Source organism: Barbus barbus, assembly GCF_936440315.1.
Source record: "Barbus barbus genome assembly, chromosome: 18".
Lineage (NCBI taxonomy): Eukaryota > Metazoa > Chordata > Actinopteri > Cypriniformes > Cyprinidae > Barbus > Barbus barbus.
This window is the reverse complement of record NC_136746.1, coordinates 6584036-6603961: the sequence shown is the minus strand read 5'-3', so window position 1 is coordinate 6603961 and position 19926 is coordinate 6584036. Positions and strand designations below refer to the sequence as shown.

Genomic DNA, 19926 nt, shown 5'->3' with positions numbered 1-19926 from the left:
TATATTCTTTTTTTTTTTTTTTTTATGAAATTCAACACAATTCACAAAAATAATCTTGTCAAAATAAAGTGCTGCATGACAACGGAAAATAGTAGATTTTTATATAATATATTAATATAATAGATTTTTTTTTTTATCTTTGAGAGAGATGACAATTGTTAATTGCTCCTAAATGCAAAATGAACTTCTTTACAGCACATTTGTACAGCTTTTTGCTCAGCAGCGGTTTTCGTCTTGGAGCTCTTCCATGCAGGCCATTTTTGCCCAGTCTCTTTCTTATGGTGGAGTCATGAACACTGACCTTAACTGAGGATAAAGCTTCAGCTTGAGGTCACGAACAGATGGCCGGACATTGTCCTTCAGGATTTTTTGGTAGACAGCTGAATTCATGGCTCCATTTATCACAGCATGTCTTCCAGGTCCTGAAGCAGCAAAACAGCCCCAGACCATCACACTACCACCACCATATTTTACTGTTGGTATGATGTTCTTTTTCTGAAATGCTGTGTTACTTTTACGCCAGATGTAATGCTCAGCAGTGGTTTTCGTCTTGGAACTCTGCCATGCAGGCCATTTTTGCCCAGTCTCTTTCTTATGGTGGAGTCATGAACACTGACCTTAACTGAGGCAAGTGAGGCCTGCAGTTCTTTAGATGTTGTTGTGGGGACTTTTGTGACCTCTTGGATGAGTCGTCGCTGTGCTCTTGGGGTAATTTTGGTCGGCCGGCCACTCCTGGGAAGGTTCGCCACTGTTCCATGTTTTCGCCATTTGTGGATAATGGCTCTCACTTACCCCTTTTCCACCTAAGCAGTTCCAGTGCTGGTTCGGAGCCAGAGCCTAGTTTCGAACCGGTTCTTTGTTTTTCGACATCCAAAGAACCAGCTCCGAACCAGTAAAAGCGGTTCGTAAGTAGCACCAAAACATTGCTGGGCTAGAAGGAAGAACTGCTTGCGTCAGGGGCTGGGGGCCGGGTTACCGTGACCAACAAGACAACAGAAACTTGGACTGCCATATTTGAAATAGCAGCTAAACGCCAACACGTTTAATTCGCTGTGTTTGGATGCCGATGTAGGTTCGCAAAGCCATGAACATCAATAGCAACGCAACGTCCGCCATTGCTGATAGTTTGTTTAGGCTTGTTCGGGATGGATCTGCGCTGCGTGGACCGGTCAGTGCGAGGCATCGGGGTACTGCGGGAGCGACTGGAAAGCAGACTGCTTTTGGATCATTCTCGTGGTGCTTTAGTGTGTTGTGTGCCGATCGATCGATCGGTCTGCATGGCGCTGATGCACCTCGAACAAGCCTGTTGTGCCGCGAACATGAAACGTATTCAGTGACGTAAGACCTGGCTCTGTATTGGCTCTCTAGCCTGTGGAAATTAAAGCAACTGGTTCTTAAAGCACTCGCCAGTCGAACCAACTAAGAACCGGCTATAGCACTGGCTCTGAACTAGCACCTGGAACTGCTTTGGTGGAAAAGGGGTAACTGTGGCTCGCTGGAGTCCCAAAGCTTTATCTTTTGGGCTACTTCACTTTGTCAGGCAGGTCCTATTTAAGTGATTTCTTGATTGCAAACAGGTGTGGCAGTAATCAGGCCTGGGTGTGGCTAGAGAGACTGAACTCAGGTGTGATAAACCACAGTTATGTTTTAACAGGGAGGGGCAAGCACTTTTTCACACAGGGCCATGTGGGTTTGGATTTTGTTTTACCTTCATAATAAAAAACATTCAAAAACTGCATGTTGTGTTTACTTGTGTTATCTTTGATTAATATTTAAATTTGTTTGATCTGAAACATTAAAGTGTGACAAACATGCAAAAAAATTAAAAAATCAGGAAGGGGGCCAACACTTTTTCACACCACTATAGTTTAAAAATGGACGGTACCATTTTACTTGAGTTTTTGTTTGTTTGTTTTATTTTGCCTTTGTTTGTTTGTTTGTTTTGCATTGGTTTGTCTTGCTTTTGTTTGTATTTTACATTGTTTTTTGTTTTATCTGGCTTTTGTTTGTTTGTTTTTTGCATTGTTTTTGGTTTTGTCTGGCTTTGTTTGTTTTGTGTGTTGCTTTGTTTTGTTTTGCCTCTTTTGTTGCTATTGTTTTGTTGTGCAACTTAAGGAGACTCAGTGTAGCATTCCATCGCCTTTAAATAAAAATAAAGCAGGGCGGATTCTTGATAGAAAACCTGTGCACGTGAGAATTAGCCAATATGCACAATCTGACTCTTCTTTAGGTAGCCTGTGATCATATTTTGATAGACTTTCTTCCAAACAGTCTTGATCTGATTTGAAGGGCGTCCGTCCTGCGGCGTGACGTCATCGCTCCCGCCCTCTCGCCCCCCCTCCTCCCCGCGCGCCCGTGCGCGCTCCCTCCGCCGCTGCACAATAATCCAACATGGAGTAATCAGAGATGGGGCTCTTTGGGGCCACCCTCAGCAACATCAACGCATATTTAATCTAAGGGATTTTCGGAAATACACGGAAGGACTCAATCTGTTGGGAAATTATTCGGAGGATCTGATTCAGCCTTCTTTGATACTCCAAGGTTTCCACTAGCAACTGAAAAAAGAAAAAAAAAGAAAAGAAAGAAACGAAAACCCATCAAGAAGACGGAGACGAGCAGAGGAGAGGAGAGAGAGAGAGAGAGAGAGAGCAATAAGAAGACACACTATAGCCGGAGGAAATGTGAGGGATTATTGGGAAAAGAGCGGCATAAACATGATGAACGAACAGAGTGCACCCGTTGTGGGATGTTTTTGTAGGTGAAACGAGAAAAATGATTGAAGAAACACACCCAAACGAGTAAGTACCTGGAAATAAATGTCGTCTTTTTTTCTTTTTCTCTTTTTTTTGAGGGTTTGTCTTTGTTCTACATCTTTACTTTGTAAGAAAAGTGTTCTGGAGAGTTGGCTAAAGTATTGCACGGTGAGATGTTGAGGGGATCGGGCCCTGTTCCTCTGATATAGTCTGAAGGAGGGAGGGAGAGGGGTGGAAATATCTGCTGAAGGGTTTGGATGTTTTAAAGGTCCTTCCTCTGTGTTTTGCGCGTCACATGTTGTTTGTTTTCTGAACAAGAGAGCTTGCTTAAACATCGGCTAGTCATAAAAACAGAGCTGGTTTATCTGCTGGAAAGTGTTGAGTGCTCCGCCATTTGTTGTTTCTTGCCAGGCGCTTTGAATCATTTGCATATAACTTAGTGCTTCATTCATAAAACACCACTGGACTGCGATGGCTCGTTACAAGGATGAGAAATAACTGCTGTTTAAGCAGGTAAATTGGGAGTGAAAGCCAATAATAGTTTTAACTCTCCTCCACGACTCCAAGGTGGGCTTGCTCTATTAATATGTGTCACGTCTTCAGCTGTATTTGCTAATATACTGGCCATAATTGAATTGCTGTCACACGTTAACAGTAGTGTCCTGTCGGGTGAATCGGAGTCGGTCTGCCAGCTCTTGTCAAGCGGAAGAGAGAGGAGTTGTTGTTTGTGCTCATTCATAAAAGCTGTAACCTTCAGCCCGGACTCCATTCATGACTTTACACGTGCTTGTCAATAGTGTGCTTAGTAAATGAACACACAGGTGCTACTAAAAGCTTGCTTTGCAGTTGGTGACCAAGCTTATTTACTAGTTAATTACCGGCCATTAAGGGATTATACTCTACGCCATGGTAACTAAACCATTTTGTAATGTTTCCTCCGAAATAACAGCTATTTCAGTGCTTGTTACTACAATAAAATAGCGAGAAATAAACATTTATAACGAGTTTGTTCACGTTTATCATGATTAAGGACAAATGTAAGCTATTCTCTTTCCAAAGTGGTATTCATTTTCAACAAGAAGCCTAGTCACAGTTGTGGCTGTTACAGTAGGGCCCACTTTATATTAAGTGTCCCTAAATACTACGTACTAACATTTAAACCAATCATTTCATACAATACATCTATTTTGTGCATGCTATTATTATATATCTAGCCTGTATGCATGCATGCATGTGTTGACCCTACCCTTAACCCACCCTTAAACCTAACCATACCAATAAACTTGTCCCTAATATAACCCCATGTCCCACGTAAATATCAGCAAAAGTGTTTTTAATACAATGTGAACACAGTAAGTACATTGAACCAAACAACAACAATGATAATAATTATTATCATTATTATAAGTAATAGATTCTTTATTTATTATTACACTTAAGTACATAATAGTTAAAGACATTTGTGACCCCGGACCACAAAACAAGTCTTAAGTGTCAGTTTTTTTCAATTGAATAAATAAGCTTTCCGTTGATGTATGGTTTGTTAGGATAATATTTGGCCGAGATACAACCATTTACGAATCTGGAATCTGAGGGGGCAAAAAAATCGAAATATTGAGAAAATCACCTTTAAAATTGTCTAAATTAAGTTCTTAGCAATGCATATTACTAATCAAACATTAAGTTATAATATATTTACGGTAGGAAATTTACAAAATATCTTCATGGAACATGATCTTTACTTAAAATCCTAATGATTTTTGGTAATTTTGACCCATACAATGTATTTTTGGCTATTGCTACAAATATCCCCCAGCGACTTAAGACTGGTTTTGTGGTCCAGGGTCACATTTTGTATAAAATGGGACCCTACAATAAAATTGTTATGGCCACTGTCATCGAAACATAAAATAAAATGAGTGAAATATTCCTAAAGCTTATCACACTTTCGTAATTCAGTATGATTTTGCACTAAAAGTAAAGGTAAATGCACCATGATGCATGTTTCTATACAATCTGCCATGTTATTTAGGGACTAGCACGATTAGGGCCTCGTTCCCCAATAGGATGAATGCGATGCAGCACTCAAACACAGGCAGTCCAGTCATATCAATGGTATTGATCTCAGTAATAATGTTCCCAAACTAACATTTGACTATAAATAGTGTAGAAGACAACAGTGCAAAATGACTTTCAGAAAGGTCACCCCAGCCATTCCCAATCCCCTGCCCTGTGCAGGAAAAATCGATTTCAGATCCTCGTTTTCACTCTGACTCATAGGAACAGGCTCGGCACAGACTGTGTGTGCCGTAAATAAAAGTATTACTTTGTGTATTACTTTCTGTCTGTGGATGATTAATCTCTACTGTTTCTCTTCAAGTCGTATTCTTTGTTTTCTTGGTCTGGTATATTCTGTTTATACACTTTCTATTACACAGCTTCATTAGAAAATAAAAGTCATTATGACAGTTAGCTTGCTTCCCAGCTTGTCTTATATTTTTGACATGCTCGCTTGATCTACAGCAATAATTAACCTTAATGCCTTAAAATGATGAGTCCTCAATGTTACAAGGGCAAGCTCAGCAGTTTTACAGCCGTATGTCTCTCTTTCTATTAATTTGATTTAATATTGGTAATGGTAGCCATTTAATTCCCTTTAAGAGGATGTTGGATTGTATTGCTTTCCCTGGCTTTTGTCTGGAAAAAAAGAGCTTTACTTAAATCTGCCTATATTCTTATCGGGTTGTGTGTTTTGAAGTGTTATAAACCGAGGATTGACTGTTAAGCTGCTATAACCAGAAGTGTATTTTATACTGATTTATTGCTATTATGGGATGTTTATGTGTTTGGAGTGAGTTTTTGAGCTATGGTTGAAATTAGATTTTTAAGGAACATGATACACGGATATGTTTATTTGTTGAGCTCATTTCTCACATCCTGCACTACATTAAATATATTAAAGGATAATAAAAAGAGACAAGTTAACATTAGTCAAGGTCAATGCAATGCACTACACTTGCATTTCACAACACTAGTACACAAGTTTTGGTCCTTCCTTCTTAGTAGTACAAAGAGTCATTCTCAGATTATGTAACTAATGCATTAATATTGAAGCTGGCAAGGATGTGCTTCACATGACAGCATAAGTCAAGCACTTTCTTTTTTTCTCGGTCCCACTTTATATTAAGTGGCCTTAATTAGTATGTACTTACATCAAAAAATAACTACAATGTATTTATTGTGCTCATATTGTATTGCAAAACACTATTGCTGCTATTGAGGTGGGATATGGGTAAGGTTAGGGACAGGTTTGGTGGTATGGGTAGGTTTAAGGGTGGGTTAAGGTGTAAGGGATATTAATTACAAATGTAATTATAGAAATTAATTACCTGATGTAATTACATGCAGGTATTTAAAAAAAAAATATATAAGTACAATGTAAAAACATGTACGTACACAATAAGTGCATCGTACTAAATGATTAATTTAAATGTAAATACATAGTAGTTAAGGTCACTTAATATAAAGTGGGACCCTCAATATATTTAAATGATTGAAATAATGCAAATGTACATTAAAAAAGCTCTGAAGAAAGCTATGAGCTGAAACATTTGCTCTTTGGTCTGTTTTTAACACACTTTCACATGCAGTGTGAAAACATCACAGTGTGTGAACGATTCGGGTTACTTGGTCAATATTGCAAATAACAGTGATTTTAGTACTTCAGAAAGTATGAAAAGTCAAAGTTTTAAGTTGAGAATATATATTTAGCAGAGAATATATGATTGTTTTTGTTCTCCGATGACGTATGCGAGATGATCAACAAACCGTCGTGACACTTTCATAGTGAAATAGCGAAGGCACTCGCAGCTGCTGTCAGTGATTTAGCGCCAAAAGAATTTGAAGCATGCATGTTGATTGTCATTTTCTGTTTTTAAATATATTTAAATATCGTTTAAATTGATTTTACACACTTAAAACTTTATTTAACAAGTTATCGCATAGGCATTTTCCTACAATATTGTGCAGGACTAGTAAAGTGTATCAAAAATTTCACAGAAATGTAGTGAAATAGCTGCCGTTTAGTCTGACAGATTTCCATTTCAGAGTTCAAGAAGTGCTTCTCTTATTCGCCGTTATCAGACGTCCAGCGCTTCTTATGAATGTGTTTCACATCCTGTGGAAAAGACACAAGGGCCAGATGCTCCTGCCCAGTCTTCCAGGCTGTTAATCTTTTATTTGATTATTTCCTTAAATGTTTTCTTGGTCAAGCCAAGTAGTAAAATGTGATGGTTTATTTGTGAAGGCCACTCTGCCGTTGTAAAGCGGCCTGTCCAAACACAGCTCCCAGTCCTCAGGAGAATGAAAGCGTTGTCAACTTCTCACCCCTCTGTGGTCCTGCTGAGAAGGGAACACAGATAGCTCTTCTGTCACGGCCCAGACAGGAAGCCATTATCTGCGCTTTATTGAACCTGTTGTTCTTTTTCATTCAATCAGCCCCTCCCCTCCACCCGAAAAGCATTGCAGAGCCAAATGAGGTCTTGTGAATTTCACTGCTCTCATATGGAAATGCGCATGTGGCCACTGGACAACTGCACAAGTCCTTTTATTCAATGCGTTTCCACGGCCCAGTGACCAGCCATTCAGAAATAAGCCAACGGATAACGAGGAGACTTTTGCCAATGCGTTTCCAAGACGGCAGATAACAGCGGCCGAATGTCAGAGTTCAGTCTTAGTCCCAACTGTTTGTTATCTCTAAATCAGGATTCAATTTGAATTGAATATCAAATGCAACGGGACACCCGGACATGAACAATAGCTTTGGTATTACTTGCCACCATTATTTAGCGCTCTTTGTGTCCTTTCTGGCCTTCAGGCTTGGTTTTCCCCCGTCTCAGGTTGAGGATGTAGTTGATATGACACTAAGATCTGGGGCTGAATAGCACTGTATTCTGCTTGTAACCATATGTTTAGGTGTGTTTTTTACACTGAAAGCCGCCATATAATCTCTATAGCAATCTTTTCATTGCTTATATAAATATCACTTTTTATCAGGTTGTCAGATGGTATAACCATTAGATGTAGAAATGAATGATATTTTGAAAAAAAAATTACCTTAAACATTTTGATTTCAAATGTTTAAAAGCAGTCACTACATTAAAAGTTTTTTCTTTCTTCTTCTTTGTTTATGCCACATTCTTGATGGTTATACCACTTGACACTGCCATTAATGGTCTAATTTTTAAGCAGCCGTTTCTTCAGTCTTAAGTCATTCTAATATGTTGAAAACAGTTGTGCTGCTTAGTATGTTTGCATTTTTTTTCTGCATGGCAAGTTCAAAAGGGCAGCATTTATTGGAAATTGAAATCTTTTGTGACATTATAAAAGTCTTTACTGTCCCTTTTAATCAATTTAATGCATCCTTGCTGAATAAAAGGATTAATTTAATTAAAACATTAAAAATGAAAAAACTGACCCCAAACATTTGAAAAGTAGTTTGTGTTGTTTTTTTAGCATTTCGCTTCTGACACATGCATCAAAACAGTTTAGGACAATGGAGCAGTCATGCATCTGTGGGTGAGATAAGCATCTTGAGCTTATTAGATATTTACATTAGCAATAATAATTATTTAAGCATGTCATTTCAGTGACACATGCTCAAAATTTGCACAAAACTCCCTCTTTTAATAGCCTTTTCAAGATTAAAATTCCTTCATTATAATGCCTGAGGTGTACAAAATAGACATGCTTTAAAAGAGAGTCTTGTTTCCTCTTCCCTCTCTTTTGTAGATGGCTGTAAGTAGGGCCAGGCAGGGTTACACAGACCTTATCTAAGGAAGTAACAGTCTGCCCTTATCAGGTTTGGTACAACTGTTTAACCCACCTGCCAAAAGGGGCGGAAACCACTCTGCCCCACATTTATCGAATTTTTTTTCTTTCTTTCTTTTTATGTGTGTGCCTTGGGGTGCTTGTGTCTTACTATAAAATACCCAGTGTGTTCAGAATATGCATGGTGAAAGCATACAGTGTTTGAACAAAATGACACTGAGCTCTTTGTGTGAGGAACAGACTTAAATTGAAGTCATTAAAATCACTTGCACTCAGTTTTCAAATCCCATTCACGTTATTCATACCAATTCTGTTGGGAGTCAATAATGTCAAACCAGGCACATCTTCATATTTTCTCTTTAGTGTTAAATGCTGTCAGAGATGTGTAAACGTCTATGTCTAATTAAGAGCAGAAGCCGGTTTTGAGCAAGTAAATAAGGTCAATTTTGATTCATGCTCTCTTAAACCATTTATTGAACTTTGGTGTCTTTTATAAATGCAATAAGCCACATAAGGTAGGACTTATATACCTCTCACACCTGCTAAAATCACTTAATGCACCGCCTGGAGTGGCTTATTGCTTGAATAACCATACATAATTTCAGGTAAACACTTTTGGTTTTCCTTATTTGATCATATTTTCCTGTAAGTTTGAGCTGGAAGATATTCATAAGCAGATAACATGATTGTGTCCCATCCCCCAGAATTCACGTGTTTGCCCTAGAGCACTGGTTATCCAACTTTTTACACCCCCTCAGAAAATATTTGGCTTTCCAAGTACCACCATTATGACCAACATTAAAATACAGTATAGCACTATGCACAGTTAAAACAACAACAAAAAACGGGTCAGTTTTATTCCTAATAAGAATATTTATTATTGTCAACCAATTAAAACATTGTAAATACACAGTTTGAACATTAACACTGCACCATGCTTACTTCCAGATAAATTAAAAACTTGATTATTAAATTGAAATATATTGTACCTAAAAGTGAAATAAAAACTGTACTGTACTTCAATGTTAAAAAACTGTACTTAAAGATTAAATGAAAATTTCATTTCATATGTGAGATTCCAGATGCATCTGTTATCATCTTTTTATTAAATTGCTTGTTTTCAGATCAGCTGAAAATATTGTTTTTTGATTTTTCTTTTTTTGCTTCATTTTAAGAGCAGAAAAGCACTTTTCGGTGTATTTATCTTTCCAAAAATAGCAAATATATATCATATTAATTTTATGCAGGTGAGCAGGGCCTCCATCTCCATACACTGCTGTTCAAAAGTCTGGAGTCAGCAAGATGTTTTCTTTGTTTAGTTTTCTCAGCAAGGGCACATTAATTTGATTAAAAGTGCTAAAGTGTTGTGTTTCGAGTAAAATATGTTCTTTTGAACATTTTGAACATTCTAAATGTATCACATTCTATTTGTCTGTGGAGATATTTTGAAGATATTTTGGTGAGTAAATGATGACAATATTGTCATTTTAGGTGAACTATCCCATCCATCTAAATAGCCTTCATTCAACTGTACATGACTTTTCAATATATATATATATATATTGATTATGTTCAATGTTCAATCATAAAGCATGGCTGATTTGAACGGCCTCCAATGGAGAAACCAGTGGGTTCAGCTTGTTAACCCCTCTTAGTAACTGCACCATCTGACTTCAAAAAGCATCTTTCTCCATTGACGGCTCTCTTTTGTTCATCTCCTACATAAGATTGAACAATGCTACACCCTCCAACAGCGTTCAGGACCAGCTTGATTGATGGTTAAGATGTAGGTGTTTACACAGCGTATAGTCAGCTCTCGGCGTGCGTGTAGGTGTTGTTTGATGTAGAGGGGCACAGTAACTATCTGCACTGGTTCATGTTCGGTTGAGCCCACACCCTGTGCATGTGTGGGTGTTGTTGGTCGTAGCTTTAGCTGGAGGTGTAGGCGAGTTGGAGCTTACGCCGCTTGGAGATTATATTCTCTGCACGTTAGACCGTGAGAGAAAAAGAGAGAGAGAGAGAGAGGGAAAGCTGTGCTGTAGGCCACCGGCTCAAGGCAGAAATGGCTGCTTGCGGATGACTCATACTCCAGCACCCGAGTGTTTGTCAAGGAGACTGAATCATACAGTGTGTGAAGAGGAGGCTGGAGCTTTCTCCCTGCTTTCTGGATGCAGACATGCTCGTTCTCCGTCCTTCTGAGCGCGCCCGAGAGATGCTCGTCCCGCCGATGCCGTGAGCGCTGCCGCTAGATACGCAGAGATGACGGAGAGCAGCCGGTAAGCCTAGGCAGGTTTTTCCGGATTGTTCTGTTGTCAAGTGGCCTTTTGCTCTGCGTTTGTCTGTCAGTGCTGCTGTTTCATTCCTTGCAGGTTCGTAAAAACACAAGGTCCTGTTTTGAATGGCAAAGGTGGCGGTAGTGAGGTCCATGTGGCGACGGTTCGGTTTCAGTTGTAGTCTGATTCCAAAATTATCCTCAGTGCATCTCAATTTTTCAGCAACAGAGGTGCAAACCTGTTTAAAGATTTAGTATAAAATATGTCTGCGCTGACTAGCTGATAGGAATAGAATAAGCAGCTTTAATAAAATCAGAGGCCGCTTTCACTCTATGTAAATGATATGCCGCATATATGAGACACCTTAAACTTGGTTATTGTTTATGATGTGCATAAGCATGATCGACATGTCATGTGGACTGGGTTGTTGCTGGTTTTCTTTATAATGACGTTGTAGCATTTTTGCAGAATTGTACATTGCATGACGCTTATTTGTACCTGTAATATTTTATCCTAAGATTTCCAATGCCCAGAGGTATTAAAAATTCATTTTAAATTGCAAGTTGATTTTTTTTGTAAATCGATTCAGAATGATTTGAAAGAGAATCGTGATGTGCCTGTGAATCGTTTTTTGTCTGACACACCTAGCTTCAGTCATAAATGTTCGATTTATGAATCAGATTAGCATTAGAGATTTTGGCTGTTCAATATCAAATCATTAACCAGTGCGTGTGTGATTTTTACCATGGGTAAGGAGTACAGTGCTGGTAAATTTGCTCACCCTCAGGCCATCCGAGATCTAGGAGACTTTTTTTCTTGAGTAGATCAGTAAAATGTTTGGCTGAAAACCTGGTCCTTTGTGATTCATAAAATGCAAGTGAGCAGCTACTAGCACTTGAGAGTCAAAAAATATTATATCAAGGAACGCAAAATTAATACCCATGGCTTCTGGCGACATATTGATGTGTTATGAAGCGAAACGATCGGTCTGTGCAAGAAATGAACATTATTTAACATTATTACCTGCTATCCAAAGCCTCAGACAAACAGGGAAGTCAGATGATTTTCCGCAAACTGATTCTTTCAGACAGTTTGTTTCGATTAACTGGTTCAAATAACTGATTCCCCAGTACGTTAATCATGCAATACTGTAACAAATATGCAATTATATGACTATAGCATCCAATAATGAACATGTGAAATGCATTTTATGAATCACCAAGGAAATCTTCTTTACTGTTCGGATGGCCTGAGGGTGAGTAAATTAACTGCAACTTTTAATTTTTGGGCGACTATCCCTTTAATTGGGTGACTTATTGCTTTTATGGAAACAATGTGATAAGAGATACCAACTTTCAATAAGTAGTTTAATATAATAAATACAAATAATTGAATATAGTATTTAATTAAATCAACAATAATAGTTATGGAAATAAGCTATTCTTCCACCAAGTGATGTTGCATACACTGTATGCACATTAATATAGATGTGCACTCATTGACAACGGTTGACAAAAAGCTGTGTTTATGGTGTTCAGTCTTTAAACGTGCAGTAGATAAATGGTTAAATTCCAGCAGGCCCTTGTAATAGTCAGAATCAAACACACAAATTGTGTAATTGTAGCATAATAATTTCTTTAATTTATTTGACCTGTTTTAACTACTTCATAGGCAAATTGTTTATAAGAAGGGAAGGAAGCAATGATCTTAACATTCTCAGTGGTACAAGCTTAATCAATCAATATCATCAATATCAATTGTGTGTTTTGAATAAATAATAATAATAATTAGCGTAATATTTGCTGTTTTGATTGAAATTATTTGGGAGTTATGTTTCCAGCGTGTCATGAAGATATGACCCTATTGTTTGCCGCACAGGAGAAGATTGCAGATTAATGTGGAGCCATGCTTTTATAATTCTCAGAGTCGTCCATTGTTGATCTCATTGAGACTCTGGGAAGAGGTGGCGACATATCATTTAAAGCCTTGAGAACGTGGACAATTCCACATTGTGCGGAAACCATTGTGCCCTATTGTGATGCTGCCGGTGCCCCCTGATGATAATCAAATAGACTAAACTATGGTGAGACATCCGTCTATCCGTCATTCTCTCCTGACTTCACCCCAGTTCCTCCATGGCCTGCCAACCTGCACGTACACCTAAATGCCCATTCAGTGATTCTGCTGAACGTTTTGTCCTTGTTACCTCTGTAAACTGGAACTTGGAGGCCTTTATCTTTGAGGAAACCCTGAGTGGGTTTTCTGCTGGCTCTCAGAGGGCACCTAAAGAGTCCCAGTGGTTCTCTATGACCTTTTAATATGGCTAGTTTGGAAATACATTGTTGTTTTGTGTCAAGATCATTATGGTTTGTACTTTTCTCACTTCCGTTTTAAAGTGAAGTGTGTAATTTCTTTGTTTGAAGTGCCTGACTGGACTGACCATAATACTAGTGAGTTTGGGGAAAGTCTAGCTGCTTATTGAAGCAATGGATAATGTGTCATTGTTTGGAAACCACAGGGAATCTTCTAAAATCTCCTTGTGAGGTTAAATAGATGCAATGTTATATTAAACGTTCATTTAAAGTGTTGCTTCACTCTAAAATTCAAATTCTGTTATCATTTGCTCACCCTCATGTTGCTGTGTAAATGTCTTTCTTTAGAGGAACGCTGAACGCTCATTTCCAAACAATGACAGCACACAGTGACCAGTGGCTGTCAAGCACCATGAAAGTATCATAAAAGTGGCCCATCTAAGTCTTAAGAAGTCATATAATAGTTACATTTGAGAAACAGACTGAAATGCAAAAAGTTAGTTCACTTAAAATGCAACATTCTGTCATCATTTACTCAAAACATTTTTGAAACACAAAGGATATTTTAAAGGAAATGAGATTTCTGTCCCTCCACTGAAAGCCAATGCAATCAAAATGTGATGCTTTATAAAGTTCATAAAAACCTTAACCATATGAATCAAGCAGTTAATCTAGTCTTCTGAAGGGGCATGACCTCTTTATATGATAGCAACGTTTAATATAGGTTTTTATTCAAATGTAAATATTGATCAATACAAGTTTTGGTTGGACTTTCAATGGAGAGATCTCAGGTTTCATTAAATATATCTGCATCAAAGATGAATGAAAGTCTTAATTGAAACAACTTGAGGGCAAGTAAATTAATGACATAGGTTCTAACAATTTAAATATTTTTGACGGAAAATATTTGAAAACAGGGGAGTTAGATTTGCCCTAAATGGGGTCTAACAATGCAAATAACGTGCAGCTGTGCAACTGTTGGACCAGTATTGAAATATTACCTTTATTTAGCCATGCTACTTTCAGAGTTTTGCCACACATTCTCACTTCCAAAGAAGAGTCTTTATTATTAGTAGTAAATACAAGTCAGACACTTGTTGTCGTGGTTGAGTGCACAATGAAAGTAGATGGGGGTTGTTTCCATTATGATTCCTTCTAAAAGACCATAACAATTGAATGAACACGTGTGATGCAGTTGAATGGAGATGAAACAAGGAAGATGGTTGTGCTCAGGTTGATGGAGTGTCACCTGTGTGGGTTCTTGGCCGCTTACGGCGGGGTGTGACGCTGGCCTGACTCCCACTGTCGCACAGATGGGAGAGAGGCCGCACTGAGACACCTTCCAGCCTGGGATGGCAGCGAGCAGAGGGAGTCGTGGCTTTCGCCGCCTTCGTACATTCTGTTGTGTGTGTGTTTGTATATGTGTGTACGCACACGCTTCACATTGTGTCTATTAAATGCCTGCAATTCTATGACCCTATTTTTTCCCCAGAGAAAGCCAGATGGTTGATGTCCCAGCATGTTAAAGAGACACGCTAAATATTATCAGTTATTTACTTGGAAAAGATGACCAGCTAACGATCATATCACTGGTAAAAGCAACTGCGTAACATGAATGGAGTGAAATTTGTGGATGTGTTTGAATCATGTGGGTTATATTTTGGGTTTCCTTGACCATGGAAATGTCAGGGCATTTTTAATAGTGACTGTTTTTTTTGTAGTTTAGTTGGTTTCTTTGACCATTTGCTCTTTGGTAGTACTTGTGTAGACAAAAACCAATCTGATTACATAATTCATCCAAAATGAAAATAAAATTCTGTTATCATTTACTCACCCTCATGTTGTTCCAAACCCAACCCAGGCTCTGTGGAAAAACGTGCCTGTGGCCGCATTTCTGCAAAATGATATGATGCTTCTTGCGTGTTCTGCGACACTTTCAAAGTGAAATGTCTAGTGAGTTGTGCTAAAAGCATATTCAGTTTTATATGAAACAGATGAGCATGAATCTGTATGTACCGTGGCAGTTCAGAAAATAAATGTTCAGTGAGTGGCGCTAAAAGGTTAATTGCATTAGAAAATAATGTACCAGCTACTCCAAATCTAACCGATAATGTTAACAAAAGCAAATATGAGATAAAAACACAACTATGTAATTTTAGCTTGCTTCTATAAGTCTTTGAGCTCTTATTTCATGGGACTATTGCAGTGCTGTACCAGGTGAGCGACAGAGCAAGTTTACTTCATACATATCTGCTTATGTGATGCAAATGTCAAAATGTATTAGTGTACAAATCATACAACCTGAGGTCACAACATTATCGTGGAACTGAGCAAAAATATGTCTTTATTAATCAATAATCTGCCCTTGTATTAATAATATGTGTGAAAAGGAATAAAAGTTGTAGGTGTTTTACTGCCATTAGTGTTTATTTTAACTGGAAACTGCAGTGAATTGGAATTGGAAGTTGCTTAAACCAGTATGCTGTTATTTTTCTGTGGAAACAAAAGAAAAAAAAAATCCATAAAATTTACGGTAAAAAAACGGCAGCTGTGATTGCCGGAATTCTACCGTAAGAAATACTGTAACAACATTTTAGGTTTTACGTTTTTAACTGAAATTTACAGTTAAATATCCTACTAATATCCTAATACCAACCTATTGAAGTACTGAAATCTGTTTAGTACCTTTGTAATACACTGATAACCACCAAATGCAGGTGGTGATGAGAAAGTCACATGATGAACCAAAGCTCATCACAAGCAGCTTTTAAATGATAACATACAGTCAGGTCCATAAATATTGGGACATCGACACAATTCTAACATTTTTGGCTCTATACACCACCACAATGGATTTCAAATGAAACGAACAAGATGTGCTTTAACTGCAGACTGTCAGCTTTAGTTTGAGGGTATTTACATCCAAATCAGGTGAACGGTGTAGGAATTACAACAGTTTGCATATGTGCCTCCCACTTGTTAAGGGACCAAAAGTAATGGGACAGAATAATAATCATAAATCAAACTTTCACTTTTTAATACTTGGTTGCAAATCCTTTGCAGTCAATTACAGCTTGAAGTCTGGAACGCATAGACATCACCAGACGCTGGGTTTCATCCCTGGTGATGCTCTGCCAGGCCTCTACTGCAACAGTCTTCAGTTCCTGCTTGTTCTTGGGGCATTTTCCCTTCAGTTTTGTCTTCAGCAAGTGAAATGCATGCTCAATCGGATTCAGGTCAGGTGATTGACTTGGCCATTGCATAACAGTCCGCTTCTTTCCCTTCAAAAACTCTTTGGCTGCTTTTGCAGTATGCTTTGGGTCATTGTCCATCTGCACTGTGAAGCGCCGTCCAGTGAGTTCTGAAGCATTTGGCTGAATATGAGCAGATAATATTGCCCGGAACACTTCAGAATTCATCCTGCTGCTTTTGTCAGCAGTCACATCATCAATAAATACAAGAGAACCAGTTCCACTGGCAGCCATACATGCCCACGCCATGACACTACCACCACCATGCTTCACTGATGAGGTGGTATGCTTAGGATCATGAGCAGATCCTTTCCTTCTCCATACTCTTCTCTTCCCATCACTCTGGTACAAGTTAATCTTGGTCTCATCTGTCCATAGGATGTTGTTCCAGAACTGTGAAGGCTTTTTTAGATGTCGTTTGGCAAACTCTAATCTGGCCTTCCTGTTTTTGAGGCTCACCAATGGTTTACATCCTGTGGTGAACCCTCTGTATTCACTCTGGTGAAGTCTTCTCTTGATTGTTGACTTTGACACACATACACCTACCTCCTGGAGAGTGTTCTTGATCTGGCCAACTGTTGTGAAGGGTGTTTTCTTCACCAGGGAAAGAATTCGGGGAAGATACACGGGGAAGTCGTGGCCTAATGGTTAGAGAGTCGGACTCGTAATCGAAAGGTTGCGGGTTCGAGTCCCCGGCCGGCAGGGATTGTAGGTGGGGGGAGTGAATGTACAGCGCTCTCTCCACCCTCAATACCACGACTGAGGTGCCCTTGAGTAAGGCACCGAACCCCCAACTGCTCCCCGGGCGCTGCAGCATGGCTGCCCACTGCTCCGGGTGTGTGTTCACGGTGTGTGTGTGTGTGTGTGCATTTGTTCACTACTCACTGCTGTGTGTGTGCACTTGGATGGGTTAAACGCAGAGCACCAATTTCGAGTATGGGTCACCATACTTGACAATACGTCACGACTTTTTTAATTCTTCGGTCATCCACCACAGTTGTTTTCCGTGGTCTTCCGGGTCTTTTGGTGTTGCTGAGCTCACTGGTGCGTTCCTTCTTTTTAAGAATGTTCCAAACAGTTGTTTTGGCCACACCTAATGTTTTTGCTATCTCTCTGATGGGTTTGTTTTGTTTTTTCAGCCTAATGATGGCTTGCTTCACTGATAGTGACAGCTCTTTGGATCTCATCTTGACAGTTGACAGCAACAGATTCCAAATGCAAATAGCACACTTTAAATGAACTCTGGACCTTTTATCTGCTCATTGTAATTGGGATAATGAGGGAATAACACACACCTGGCCATGGAACAGCTGAGAAGCCAATTGTCCCATTACTTTTGGTCCCTTAACAAGTGGGAGGCACATATGCAAACTGTTGTAATTCCTACACCGTTCACCTGATTTGGATGTAAATACCCTCAAATTAAAGCTGACAGTCTGCAGTTAAAGCACATCTTGTTCGTTTCATTTGAAATCCATTGTGGTGGTGAATAGAGCCAAAAATGTTAGAATTGTGTCGATGTCCCAATATTTATGGACCTGACTGTATATAGAAGGTGCACAGTGTCATTCATATAAGCACTAAACACCATCATGGTGAGACTCATTAAACTGAAATATGCAATAAACATTAATTTAACAACATTAGATGTAACATACAACCCTAATAAACATGACTGATGAGAAAAAAAAATAAGAAGAAACATCAAATTGAAACAAAATTTGAAATGCAACGCAGGGAATTCTGGGAACGTCAGTTTTCTGGTTTTTCCCTGTAAATTTTAACTTACCGTTAACCATTTAACAGGTTTTTACTGTAGCATTTTTACAGTTTTTTACCGTTAAAATCACAATCATTTTTTTTTTGATTCACGCTAATATTTTCTATTAGACACTCAGAGTGACCATGTCTATCAATCTCTAAGAAAGACCTAAAACACTTCTGAAGCCATGCAGAAACTTTGTGTGAGGAACAGACTGAAAGTTTTGTTTTACATTTTATTCTAAAATTTGGAAATCTGCCTCTATAGAAAGATTTTTAAAAATCCTTACAGTGATGATGAATGACTGGAAAGGTCATGGAAATCCATTGCTCAAATGGCACAGGAATATTTTGTTGTTCTCAGATTTTGTTCAGTATATTGCAGCATGATTCTGATGTCTCTGTCTGCATCAAATATCAGAAAGAATATGTAAAGCAAAGAATTCTAAAATATGTTGATGATTTAAAATGCCAAAGATGTGAGTAAAAAAAGCAAGTCTCCTGTTTTAAATGTCTTGTGTCCTTGGAAGGACAAAGGAGATAAACAACAGGAAGCAACAATGACATCACACATGAAGGAAACAGCCGTCTCTAATTTTAATCACACGCTTCCTCATTACATTCACTATAATAAGAGTGTGTTAGAAATGAAATGAAAGAGAAAATTTCAGTATCTTTTTGCATAAAATGTTCAGACCGACAATCAGTCCTATTTGCGCTTACGTTTCTAATATATATCTCACCCATTCACCCTGTCGTGCCCTCCGGAGTGTAGAGGGGTGTGATCTTTTAAACTGTACGAGGGAAAATGAGGAAAAAAGGGCTGTTTTTTGTGTAAATTTCCACATCACAGATGGATAGAATGACTCACTCTCTCACACACACAGACATAAACACTCACACATACTTCAGTGACATTTTCACTCGCCTTTCTGCGTTTAACATCCAGGTTTTTATCATGCGTCCTCTTTTAGATCTGTCGTGAGAGAGCTTATCGGTAATATTAGCAATGCTTTTAATCAATATGCACCAGTCGAATAACTGACTGATATTGGACATTTTGGCATAAAAGACATGATAGCATTCCTTTATGTTTGCTCTAAAACCACCAGCCCTGTAAATGATTAATAATCATTTGTTTTCTGGTTTTAATTATTTATTGGTTTATTGTTTTTTTTCTGTTTTTTTTTTTTTTCTGGTTTTAATTATTTATTGCATAATATCATTAAATATTGTGCAAAAGATAGAATTTAGTAGTGTCTTTATTGTTTTTTATTTATTTATTTGCTATACATTTCTAGGTCTAATTTCACCCACATAATTATATAAATTATATGTTGCCTAAAATACAATTAAATTTTTTTTAGGACCATTATTATTACTGTCAATTAAGCCCCCCAATAAAATAACTAATATATATTATAACTTTATATATATATATATATATATATATATATATATATATATATATATATATACACTCACTCTCTCTCTCACACACACAGACATAAACACTCACACATACTTCAGTGACATTTTCACTCGCCTTTCTGCGTTTAACATCCAGGTTTTTATCATGCATTATCATATTTTACATTTAAATGAGAATTACATTATTATAAAAAGTCAAAAAAAGCCTGATGAAGACCTGAGGGTCGAAACGTTGCTGTTATTAAATTAATTTGGAGCAGCTATTTTCAGTGTGCGGACTTATCTCCTTTTTCTTTGTTCAAATTACATTATTATA

At 38.1% G+C, this 19926-nt stretch overlaps 1 protein-coding gene across 1 annotated transcript in view; it reads left to right on the top strand.

Moving 5' to 3' along the window:
* Window positions 1-2349: 2349 nt before the first annotated feature.
* The window catches only part of spred2b (sprouty related EVH1 domain containing 2b), a 41818-nt gene continuing 24241 nt past the window's right edge, over window positions 2350-19926 (top strand). Inside the window, exon 1 of the mRNA XM_079440829.1 lies at window positions 2350-2798. Within this exon, the coding sequence (XP_079296955.1) occupies window positions 2773-2798 (26 nt within the window). The 5' untranslated portion in view covers window positions 2350-2772. The remainder of the gene's footprint in view (window positions 2799-19926) is intronic.